Below are 12,650 nucleotides of genomic sequence, written 5' to 3'. Positions count from 1 at the left end.
GAGCCGCCCGGGACCAAACGTCCTTCCGCCCGGCGCCCCGCGGCAGCCATGGGGTCGCGGGAGCCGTGCCGCCGGCTGGAGGCGGTGCTCAGCGCCATCTACGACCTGGGTGGGTGAGCGGGGCCGCGCCGCGGGCTGCCGGCGGGGAGAGGCCTGCGCCGAAGCCGGCGGCGCCGCGGCTTTCCCTGGGGGGCCGGGGCAGGGGGGGGGCTGGGCGCGCTCACTCTGAAGCGGAGCGATGGCGGCCGCGCGCAGCTGACCCGCGCCGTGTGTTGCGGCCCGCAGGTGAGGAGCCCAGCGCTCGGAGCGCCGCGGCGGACACCGAGGCCGGCGCGGCGGCGGAGCGGATCCCGGGCCCGGAGCCGGCGGCGGGTGGGCGGCGCGGAGCCCGCGACTTTTTCGGGGAGCTGCGAGCCGAGCTGGGCGCCGCCGCCGCCGTCCCGCCGCCCTCCGCCGCGCCGCCCGCCGTGGAGGTCGTGGTGTTCCGCGGGAGGAAGAGGAAGGGGCGGCCCAGCCCCGCGGCAGCACCCAGCGGCGGTGCCCAGGTAGGGCCGGGGGCGGATGGGCGGCCGGGCGGTCCCCTCCGCCGCTCCCGCGGGCCGGGTGCCGCTGTCCCGTAACGGGGCGGGCGGCCCGGGCGGCACCAGCCGCTGAGCACACGGCGCTGTACGGTGCAGGGTTTATTTTAAAGCCACATCGGCGACTTGAGGTGGAGCCGGCACTGGCCTGGGATGCCCCTCTCCGGTGCTTGTTAAACCAAACCAACCCCTCTGCATGTTTGGGACTTTTTTTTTTTTTTGCTGTCTCCCCAGTCTGCCACCGTAAATTGCGAGATACCTTCCATAGTTCCCTCTCCCGTACATAGTTTCTTCCCTCTTGTTAGTACAGCTGCCTGGAAATCCAGGATCCTTCGGGGATCTGTGCCCAGGTCGATGGCATCCAGCCCTGCTGATTCCCAACAGGGCTACAGGTAGGGGCAGGCTGAACCAGGGCGGGCAGGGGGTGAAGATTTATTATTTTTTTCCCCCCCTATCTCAGAAGATGTCTGGATAAGTATCCTGTATTTGAAATAGGTGTATCCCAACAAAATAAACTGACCTGCGGATAGGACGACCAATATGGCAAGAAGTGAATGAAACGGGAAGCAAAGCCTCTCGGCTCCTTCTGTGCTTAAGCGTTGGGAGCGCTGCTCTGTGCCTGTCAGTAGGTGCGGGTGCGAGGTGCCCGTGCTTTCTCCTCTTCTCTGGCATCACAGCAATGCTTGGCTGTTGACAAGCAACAGGCGTCTTGGAGGATTGGTGTTGGGGGGGGGGGTGTGTGTGACATCATTAGATCTCAGAACTCTGGTTTGGTTTGTTGGTGCTGAATGCCCTTGTGCTACCAAAAACCGAAGCCGAGTTGCTTCGACAGAGAGGCCTGGATAGGCTTGGCTGGAAGCCTTCCACACTGAGCAGAGGGTACCTTGCGGGTTGATTAGTCTCCAGATTTTATAGCTTCTCTGCTTCTTTTCTTCGAGTCATGTTCATGGCTGTAACATCAGAAGCCCAATCCTAAAATAAGCTCCGATGAGCCAACACAATGGCAGTCTTGAATTCAGGGAGACTTACTGGTATCTGGGGTTTGACTGCTTAGAACTGGGAAGTTCAAGAGTCTAACCAAGCAGTTAGTTGAAACCATAAACTTCTGTGCTTTTTCCAGCATGTTTTCCTCTAAAAATTGCCCTAGATATCTATTTTCTTATGCTTTTTACAACTTAAATTTTTCAGCCTGAAAAGACTGGTGTTAGGCTTGTTAGTAAAATGCTCTGAAAACGACCAGGTTTGTTTGTGGTTGAAATGGACAGTTTTGTGTAGAAGCTTTTGCAGAGTTGCGAGAGGTTTGGGTCTAGCTCTGGCAGATGCAGAGGGAAGCCCTGGTGTAACCCTGGGACCTGATCCTGTGAATCCATGTGACTTAATGGCCTGGAGAGTGAAAAGGAAATGTATTAAAAGCATTCAGGTTCAGTTTTAACATATAGGTAGTACTCCTGCTTCCTTAGAGGGGATAGTGCCCTTGAAAGCAAACAGGGGAAGACAAACAAATGCTCTTGAACAGACTGCAGTTTCCCTGCCTGTGCTGCCTGCCTGCATCAGCACGCTTGCAGGCAGAGCATCCGCTCAGAGAGGAGGTTCAGCATGTCCTGCCTGAAATCAGGAGTTGGACACAATCTAAAATAACCCTGGGGGATGCATTACTGCTCTGAAGTGTCTCACTCCCATATCGAGCAGGTGTGGAGCCCTCCCTGGAGATTTTGTACTGCTTTTTCTTCCTGGGATATGGTCTGTCCCTCCTGGAGAGTTCCTCTGTAAACTGAGAACGGCTGATGGAAGGTCTCTGTGTAAATCGTAGTGTAGAAAAGATGCAGTTTTCACTAATCTCATTTTGAGCAAGTGTTTTCTTTAAACAGCATTGTGGGGTCTGCTGTTTGCTAACAGTGTATCTTTTGGAGCTTTTTCTCTTGCATTAGTTAAAGCTGGATATGCCTGTCCATGCAGTTGCAAATTAAGATTGTTCTGTGTTGCTACCAGCTATCAGTACATGCCCAATTACCACTGTGCTCTCTGTCTCAAACAAAATGACTTAAAAGTTCATGTCCTATCCTGCATTAACAGTTTGGTATGGATTTGGAAACAGAAATACATGTGATGCATAGTTCACATGTGGCAGTTTTTGTCTTATAAAATGTAATTTATACTCGAAAGTATAGGAACTAATTGCATCTATTAATATCTTTCTGAATTATGAAACTCTGTGTAAGTGTTAGCAGATCATCCAAGCAAGAAAATGCAGGACAAAGCTATATGCACTGTGCTATAAAGGTACCCTCTAAATTGTACAAGGTTGTTCCAGTAAGACCCAGTAATACCTACATACTAAAAGTGCCGTTGAGACTGTCTCCTTTAATAAATCCAGGTAATAAAGCTAGAGAAAGATATTGCTGGAAAGCTCTAAAGTATACTCTTCCCTACAACTCATTTTACATTTCGCTGCTTTCCAAAAAACTATCACAATCAGCATTTGAACTGGTGCTACTTGTTATATTAATTCAAAATGTTTTGTTTATAGACCAAAATAGTGGATGAAGAGAAAAATGCGAACGAACAAGAATTCAACTTTGAAAAAGTAAGTCAGCAGGACCTATCTAATCTCACTGTTTTAGTGTGCAGGTATGTGTATTTATATCCTTGGGGAAGCTATGGTGGGACTGGTGGGAAACGTTTCCAGGAAGGGTTGTCTCTTGTAGGTGAGATTTTCCTGCTAGGTAATTTTGGCTGCATGCCACGCTGCAGGAGGAGCATGCTGGCTGTTGTCCAGTGCGCTGTGTGGAGAGGTGTGTTAGAACTCTGTGGCCTTTCGTTCTGATCTTTCAATGGCAATTTGAGGAGGATCGCCATATGTTAGCTATGTAAAGCTATGTGAGTACTCATAATAACAGCATAGCTCTTTCAACCCCGTGGTGTTAATCTTAGATTTCTGATCCTGTGTGGGAGGGAAGAAAAGTGTATTGGCATCTATTTTTGAAACAGCAGATGACTTTTTTCCGTTTGTCTTTTTATTCTCATCTGTTCTTATATGACCATAACTAGCATTGGCCTTCTTAGATACCAATTCATTTACAGATCTGTGCACGTTGTTTTATATGCTTGGCCTCTGCTCAGGGGTGAGCTGTGATCCAGTGAAATCTCTCACTGGAGATCCTGCGTGGAGCTCTGTACTGCTGAGAACAGTGGGAATTTAACTACTGACTTTGAAAAGATTATGAATTCACCATGGGTTTTGCCAGAGTGTTCTGTATGTATGTGTGTAGTTAAACCACTTCACCATCTACCCATCTGTTTTTCTCACTGGTTAAGTGCTCTGCAGCCAAGGAACAAGGACGCTCTGTAAACACTGGGTGCTGTGGGTAGCACATTTCATTGTTCTTTGTGCAGCATATGATTCATTTTTATATGGAGAAGATATGTTCCATTCTATTCCTTGTGTGAAATGAAGAAAATTAAAAATTGTCTCCCTGACATTCTTTACCATACAGAGATTAGATGGAGAGTGGTTAACTGTCCTGTAGTATAGCTCCAAACTCAGTTTTATTTTATAGCATGCTGATTTTAGCTATTTGCCAGGGTTTCTTTGGAGTATGACTTTGTTGTGGTCTGTCAAGTGTTATTTTACAACAGGGAGGACAAATAGTGAAATGCTTGCAATTTTCTGTAATGTTCTAGGCTCGTCTGGAAGTGCACAAGTTTGGAATCACTGGCTACAAGAAGCAGGAACAACGTGTATGGGAACAGGAGCGTGCTATCATGCTGGGAGCCAAGGTAATTGTTGCTTGGTTTGTGCTGAGTGGTCACTTGTGGCAATTGAGGCATGGACTTTGCAAGGATGGTGAAGCAAAGACCTTTATCGTTAGTTACAGCTTTTATAAGTTTATGCTCTGTACACGCGCCGCTAAAAGTTTTATTCTTGGTCAGACTCTACTGTCCACGCACCCAGCCGCTGTTCACAATAGGCTATTCTCTGCTGTTCACGCTGTCACCTTGTCTTCTAGAGGTGAGATCACATTCCTCCTCTGTTCCTGTTCCCTCTGGGTTTCTTCTCACACTCCCTCAAAGTTATTTACTGCTTTGCTGCAGGACCACAGCTCCACGTTATCAATGTCAAACAACCCCTTGTCTCCATCCTCTATAATTCTCCCTTTTAGTTTTTCAATTACAAAAGTTTATTTAAACGTGTTGTGGACTGTAGACTGTTTGTTCCTTTCTTTTTTTCTTTTTTTTCTTCCAGATAACCTGTTACATGAACATGCAGTACATCCACAACTCTGAATGAATACCTTTTTTCCAGTGTAAAATAGTCTTGTATGAACCATAAGTCAACTATATGTTAAATCACTCTTCTCCATCACTGTTGTCACTATCTTTGAGTTTCGTAACAATGCCTAGGTCATGATCCTTTAGCTTAGGCAACTTCATCAGGTGAAAATACAAACATTTATTTCTAATACGAATTTGCAGAAACCGTTCTATCCACAAGACACTTTATGGAGGGATATTATGTTGCATTGTGCATGATATATTAGAAGTGAAAAAATGGTGTTCCTGAGAGAAAACACTTCTTTAGATCATTACTTTAGAACTGGTTTTTGCACCTGCTATACTGCAAGAATACCCTAAGCAGTAATGTATCTTTGTGGACTTTGAGATATCTGTGTGATTAATTTAAACTTCACACGCAAACTGATCTCAAGTATAACTCTAGGCACAAGTGTAGGGAATGGCATGCTGTTGGGACACAATCTTTCTTGCTTACAAGGTATCAAATGGTATGTTACTCAGGTTAAAGTCTAATTTCTGTGACAACTTCATTTTCACCAAAGGATTTGCAGTTAAATACACAAACTAATGCAGCTCAGCTGAAGTTTCACTGCTGTAACGGAGTACAGAATACTTTTCCTACTGACCTTAAAGGTTGTGGTGGTGGTGATGAAGGTGTAACAGATATTTGACTTTTAACACAATACAAATTTTCAGCTGTGTTAAATTCACCTGTACACAAAGAACACTTATTCCTTCTGAAGCAACAGCTGAGGATTTGAAGTCTTTTCACCTTGAGTTGTTCCCAATTTAGAGGTTTAAAAAAAAAAGAAATAATTCAAAAGTATTCTGTCAATATGCTGATGCAGTTGTATGCTAAATTCTGGTCACACTAAAATAGGGTTATGTTCTAGCATTTATATATATGTAGCACTCCATTTGAATTTTGTTCATAAATTATGAATTTCATTTTAGCTCAAATTGCTTGGAATTAGATTAGGTTGCAGTTGTCATCCTAACAACTAGTTTCCACATTTTGCCCCTTAACTGAAAAACACGCATGATGAAAGTGCATATTTATAGAAACAGAAGAGTAATTGAAAGAAAATTCTTATGTTCACAGTTGTTTTTCTAAGTCTTATTAAAGTCACTTTTTTTTTGGTTTTTTTTTTTTTTTTTTTTTTTTTTTTTTTTTTTTGGAAAGCCAACAAAACTTTACTTAGTCAATAATTACAGCATTAAAACCAGGAAGGTTTCATGCTATAGGCTACAGCGGCTCGGCAGCTTCCTTGCTGCTAGTGCCTGGCTTCAAGCCCAAGTACTGCAGCAGGCAGTGGGGCTCCTGGCAGCTCGCTGCCATGTCGGGGACAGCTGACAGGACCTTTTCATCTTCTCTTCCATCTCTTCGTGGGTCCTCAGCACTTTCTGGATGTGCTGGAGCCTGAGCCCCAGCCCTCTGATCTGCTCCAGGTACTTGTCAGAGAGAGCAGATTCTCATTCTCTTTCTCCAGGAGCAGCAGTTGTAGTCTGTCCAACTCCTGCCACAGCAGGACTGTCTCCTGGACATGGGCAGAGTCCACCTTGGGCTCCTGCGCTCGCACCTTCTCCCACACCACCTTGGCCTCTGTCTCTGTGCGCTGGAGCACACAACTCGGCTGCGAGACCTCTTCTTTCAGCCTTGTGACTTCCGCACTCTGGTCAATGTGTTGCATCATCTTGTCTTCCTGCTGTTTCACCACGTCCTGCAGCTCCTTCTCACTCTAGCTTGCCACTCAGTGCCCTGTTCAGCTTGATGATGGTGGCAGCCTGGGTGTCCATCTTCTCCTGGCTCTCAGATGTCACCGTCTCCAGACGGAGCTGCAGGTTGGAGTTCTCTGTCTGCAGTGCCTTGGACTTGCTCTGCTCCAGCTCCTGGATGCGGAAGCTCAGCATGGCAACATCGGGGACCATGGCTCTCAGCTCCTTCATGCTCTCCAGCAGACTGGTCTCGGGCTCTGTTGGCTTTGGTGTCAAGGCAGGTTTGTCCTTGGTAAAGGCATTTCCACCTCCAGTGGCTTCATCAGCATCTTTTGCCGACACCGCTTTCAGAACACTGCCCAGGAAGGAGCTCTTGGCGCAGAACGGGGCGCAGGCACAGCAGGGTTTCTGCCAGCTCTGTGTCTGCGGAGCCACGGGCCAGGCTCTGCTTCTCGATGGGGCATCGTCATCCTCTCTGTTGCTTGTTAATTGCGTCAAGGCAAAGGTTGTATGTAGCTGGGTGACCATGACCTGATTCATGCTATGGTCAACTAAACGCTGAATACAGGAAAAAAGGCAGGGGAGACATAAGGCAAACATCAGTAAGGTGGTTAAGGCAATTATAATAAATTCTACAATACTTTTGATCCGTGGCTCAAAGTTTCCCAGCTGTGAGAAGAGACCAAAGGCATCCCACCTCTGGCTCTGCTGCAGATCTTTGTTCAAGGCTTTTAAGTTTTGTATGTTTTTGTGAATTGATTCAGAGTGGTCACTCAGATTCATGCAACACATCCCATCCAAGTCTTCACACCCATGTCCCTGTGCTAACAATAAGAAACCAATAGCAGCTCGGTTCTGTAGCGACACATGATGGACAGAATCAACATCTGCTAATAAGCCAGAAAAAGTAGCGTTTGTAGTATTACTTTCTGTAGCAAGCTAGCAGCCTAATTTACTAAGCAAGTTAAGAGTGTGTACTATTCCTACGGAAGAGATTAGAGAAGCAAAAATGTGTTGCGCTGCATTCCAGAACTCAGCCTGCGAGTTACTGGCTGCTGTTCTGTGTGACAAACATTTGACACGTGTTGGGGTTGCAATTGCGAAAGGGCTGCAGTGCCCACTTGCAGTCTTCATTGGCATTATCATAGCTCGTTGTTTTAAATGCAACTCTTGAGTTTTCTCATGCTTGACTTGTTGCAAAATACTGGAGCCTATCAATAAAGTTAGTATATGACTCTTTAGGACCCTGCAAGACTGTGGCAAACAACTCTCTAGAGGCTTGCCCAGACTCCAGTATCTGGACTGCCTTAATAGCTACCTCCTTAATTGGCAAATAGTTGTCCCTGGGATACCTTGCCTGAGTCATGGAATTGGCATAATTATTTTCCCCAGCCGACTGCTCATAATTAACAGCAATTCCCTGATTAAGGTTTTTCAATCAAGGCCACTACACATAGCTCACAAAAATCAAGTAACCACACCATATACTGCGTCGGAGTTAGTACCATGTGAAGCAATGACCTCCAGTCATGTGGTGTGAGTGTATAAGGCTCTGCCATTGCTTCAAGAAGGGACACAGCAAATGTATTATGAATCCCCAATTCTCGCACTGCTTTTCTTAACTCTTTAACAGACTCATATTGCACAGGCTGCCACTCTCGAGGCTGATTTGGCTGATGAAATACTGGACATGCCATTGCAACTCCTAAATCCCCTCACTTAAGTGCTTTCCGCTTGCATTCCCGCCAGTGATCCCCCAGACCCCCTTTTACCCTCCCCGAAAACAGTCAGTGCATCGGGAGTGGGGAGGAAAAGGGTCTGGTTCCTTTTAAAGATTTATAGGATCTGGATCAAAAGGTTTATCAGTGTCAATGGAATCATTGTCTGAGTTGTCCTGTTTTCACACTTGGTCCTGTGTTGTGAGGGTTGCTGCAATCGGCGACAGGAGCTTTGGGGGCAGAGGAGGTGCAGATGGAGTCACCACATTGTTGATGGTGTCTTGAGAAGAGCCATGCTGTCAGTGGAATTTACAGCCTCCCCTGGTTTAGCACTGTTAGTAGAATTAGTCCACACTTGGCGAAGAATAGTCAGAATTTGCCACCAGGGTGCTAAATACGTTCCCGTTGCGGAGTCCCTCTCTGCGGCAGCATCATGCAATCTTCTGCCGACCGCTTTCCAGGCAGGAATTTGCAAAGTGCCATCAGGTGGAAAGTCCGGCACTGTCAGGGATCCATTCTAACAGAGTCACTAGCTGCAGACCCGTCTCAGCTCGTTGCTGAGCTGCAAGCAGCTGTTGCAATATGTCCAGGCTGCACTGTTGATCTCGGGATAACTTCCCTCTAATTGTTCCTGACTGCTCACCTTTTTTGTAGGTGATAGGTGCACAGAATTTCTGTACATCCTGGTTCGGTCAGGCTACGCCACCAGTTCGGGGCTCCATAAGCCTCCTACTTAAGCTCCACATTGTCAAAGAAGAGGTTGTCGTAAAATCTCCCTTTGATGCCGCATCAAATTGCGTCTTTCCTCTTTCTTCCCAAAGCTGAGTGCGAGATGCTGTTGTGGCATCCACAGCGAGTCCGTGCTTGCGCAGCCAGGCAAGCAAAAGTTTCACAGCTGCTTCGTCATACTTCACCCCTCTCCAGTATTTTCATCATTATGTCGCATATCAATTTTTCTTCCCTTGACACATGTGAACCCATATTGTCCCCAACTGCTCACCTGTAGAGGTGACGAGGTCCGGACCGAACAGCTCTCTGTACCCCTGCTTTCTTGAGTTCAGCTGGGCATCACCACCGACCGCTTTATGGTCTGCAGCTTATTGACCCCCGCATCAGGGTCACCATTTGTGGCGACTGAGGCATGGACTTTGCAAGGATGGTGAAGCAAAGACCTTTATTGTTAGTTACAGCTTTTATAAGTTTATGCTCTGTACACGCATCACTAAAAGCTTTATTCTTGGTCAATCTCTACTGTCCACGCGCCCAGCCACTGTTGACTATAGGCTATTCTCTGCTGTTCACACTGTCACCTTGTCTTCTAGAGGTGAGACCACATTCCTCCTTTGTTTCTGTCTCCTCCAGGTTTCTTCTCGCACTCCCTCAGTTATTTCTTTGCTGCAGGATCACAGCTCCACGTTATCAGTGTCAAACAACCCCTTGTCTCCATCCTCTATAGTCACTTGACTGTTACGGTGAAGGAAAGTGGTAAAATAAACCCCGAGGGGATTTGGCAGTGGTTTTGTAAAACACAAGATACCCTGCCCTGAGGCTTCTCCCACGTCATCCTTATTTTTACATTTTCTGTTCTGTATTAAAGTTTTGGAAAACTAGTATGGTTGTGTTATCAGAGATGTTGTATAGATGAAATGTGACTGATTGGGGTGGAAAACAACTTTTACTAAGTTTTAGTCAGGCCATTCAAAACTAAACTGTTGGATGGAGGAGCTCGCTTATTAAAGCTTCACTCTCCCTGTGAGTTAAAGGTGGAGAAGGCTTTTTAGTTTTGTTTATCATCAGTAAAAAAAATATAAAATCTATTTTAATAATATTTAAATAAAATATTTTTTTTTTTTAATTAAAAGTAGGTCTTTTTGGGGGGATGGGGAGGGGTATGGCTTTTCTTTCTAGTTCAGTGTGTATATCAAAATCTTGTAGGACTGATGTAGAGCATGAAGATCCCCCTCTTCTGTCTCCACCAAGAAAAATATGGTTTCTATGTGTCTACCTTATGTCCCTAAAGTACCCTTCCTCTCACCCAAAATAAATAAACCATTTCTAATGTTTCTCCACCACCACCTGAAAAATATTGTCTATGCAAGTATGTGAATATTTTCTGAACCTATTTGAAAATTTCATCAGTTGTATCCCACTCAATCTTCATTGCAGCCCCCCAGAAAGGAACATGTGAACTACAGGACTTACCAAGAGAAAATGAAAGAGAAAAAAACAGCAAAGGATGATGAGAAGAAAAAGGTTTGTGTGAAATTTTCTATATAAAAAGGCAGCATGCAAGAGCCTGACAGGTAATGCCTCAGGCGCAGGAGGAGTGCCCAAGCTTGGCAGCTGCTGCTCCCCATGGAGTGGGTTCCTGGCTCCAGCAGGAGTAACCTCATCGGTAAAAGCTGGTTGTGTGCAGTATGAAGAGCAGACAGTCAAGCTTGTGTTGTGGTGGGTTTCACTGTCTCGTCATTTGAGGCTGATAGACTGACACAAAACCAGCAGTTCGTTTGTTGGGGGTTTTATTCCTTTGCTTCTAAGGGGGCAAAAAAATGGCCTTCAATAAAAGTTTGCTGCGTGCTGTCTAACCACAGAGAGCCAGATCTTCAGCTGGCTTTATATCAGCACAGTTCCATCTAGGACCTTGCTCATTCTATAAAGCAAGGGTGAGGTTTTTGTTGCATCCATCCACCAGCGCAGCCTGTCTGGCTCTGAGCCTACTCCCTGCCCGCCATGGAGCCTCCTCATGTAGGTGGGAGCAGGCTGCTGGGTGGCTAATTGCTCTATCAGCCTGTTTCCTGCCACCCTCTTTCCCAGGGGACCTACTTCTCCTCTGTCATGTGGCTCGAAGTGCACCCAGTGCATGACCAGACATGACTGAACCCTGTCATTTGACAGGTACACTCAGGTGACTAAGCACACCTGCCTGGTAGCAAGTCCATCTTTTGACCAAAGGATCTGTCACACGCCCAAGAAGTAAAAGCCTCTCCTTGTGTGGCTGGATCTGTGCCTGCTCACATGGCAGGGGCAGCGTGTGGGTCAGGAGGGGGCTGTACTTCCCATGAGGTGACAAGAAGGGCTCTGGGCACTCCTAGCTGTGCCTCCATAACACATGGCATCAGTTGACCTGTCGAGGGTCTCCCAACCTGCTTTAAATGCCTGCTGCTCCGTGAAGCAAAGGCTGCCGCTTGTTTTGTGTGCAGATGTTTGTTTAGGCAAGATGCTCTGTTCCTTTTCCATTAAAATATGTACCTTTAAAAACAGGAGCATAAAGGTGATTCTCTTAAGAAGAAGAAGAAGGAACAGAAGGAGAGGTAAGCCATTTTTAACAGGGTTAAAATTAACTTGCTTTTGTATAACCTCCGCAGTGTATTTCCCCTGTGTAACTACGCACAGTCCTATACCAGAAGCCGTGCAGATCACAGTGGAAGGAACCTCTCCCGGTGCAGAACTCAGTCGCAAAATGGTGATGTTGCTCTGTCTAGTGGTTTCAGAGGCTTTAGTTATGCAGCTTAACTGAAAATGTGTCAGTTCTGCCCTGATATGTCTAAGACTGCAGCTGGAGGGGAGATGGATGGAACCCCCTCTGCGTGGACCCAGGCAGGATATGCCACTTACTCAGAGCATTTGCCCTGAGAAACAATTTCTGCAAAACACAAGCTACAGTAAATAGAGGCTTGAACGGTGAAGTGGTACTCTTAATCATAGTGTAGCAGGTTCACTGGGTCGTACTCTATCCTTTCTCTAACCAAGAGCCCTTGTGCTTCGAAACTTTTTAAAATGTAAATTGTTCTGTAATGTGCTGCAAATTTTGAATGGCTATGCAGATAATACATGTCCTGGTGTCATTAACCTGCTATGATTTGATATTCCATAATACCAAATGCTGATTGCATAAATAGGTGGCTTTTTCACCATATTAAGTGATTTCATGAGTTTCTGTTGTTTCTCTTAATTCTTTTTGTTTTTCCTCTTCCTATTTTAGGAAGGCCAAAAAGAAGAAGTCGGTGCCTAGCATCTGGCCTGCAGGACAAGTTGGAAAATTCAGAGATGGGACCTTGATTCTGCAAAGCCATGACATAAAGAAAATTAAATCATCTAAAGTTATCAAATGAACTTACGATACAGAGTGAAATGGACAATACACATAAGACAGAATTCGTGTTGTCACCAACACAGACTTATGGAGCCTCTTGTCTTCCCAAGATATCCTGATTTTTTTTTACCTTCTCTGTTGCAGGATTTCCTGTATTCCATTCTGCCTTGGGGAGAATATGAGAATTTACCATTTTATAAATAAAAATAACACTTTTTATTAAGAATGTTACATATGGTATTTTTATTAGTC

At 45.8% G+C, this 12,650-nt stretch overlaps 1 protein-coding gene across 1 annotated transcript; it reads left to right on the top strand.

Moving 5' to 3' along the window:
- The first annotated feature begins 4 nt into the window (after positions 1-4).
- On the top strand, positions 5-12,629 carry C6H1orf131 (chromosome 6 C1orf131 homolog). Its single transcript, XM_037391168.1, has 7 exons — positions 5-109; positions 286-545; positions 3,106-3,162; positions 4,260-4,355; positions 10,472-10,558; positions 11,567-11,616; positions 12,288-12,629. The coding sequence occupies exons 1-7, from the start codon at positions 49-51 to the stop codon at positions 12,415-12,417; spliced, it is 741 nt and encodes a 246-aa protein (XP_037247065.1). The 5' UTR covers positions 5-48; the 3' UTR covers positions 12,418-12,629.
- The last annotated feature ends 21 nt before the right edge of the window (positions 12,630-12,650 follow it).

The sequence above is a fragment of the Falco rusticolus genome, chromosome 6 (assembly GCF_015220075.1).
Source record: "Falco rusticolus isolate bFalRus1 chromosome 6, bFalRus1.pri, whole genome shotgun sequence".
NCBI lineage: Eukaryota > Metazoa > Chordata > Aves > Falconiformes > Falconidae > Falco > Falco rusticolus.
This window is presented reverse-complemented; position numbering and strand designations above follow the sequence as displayed.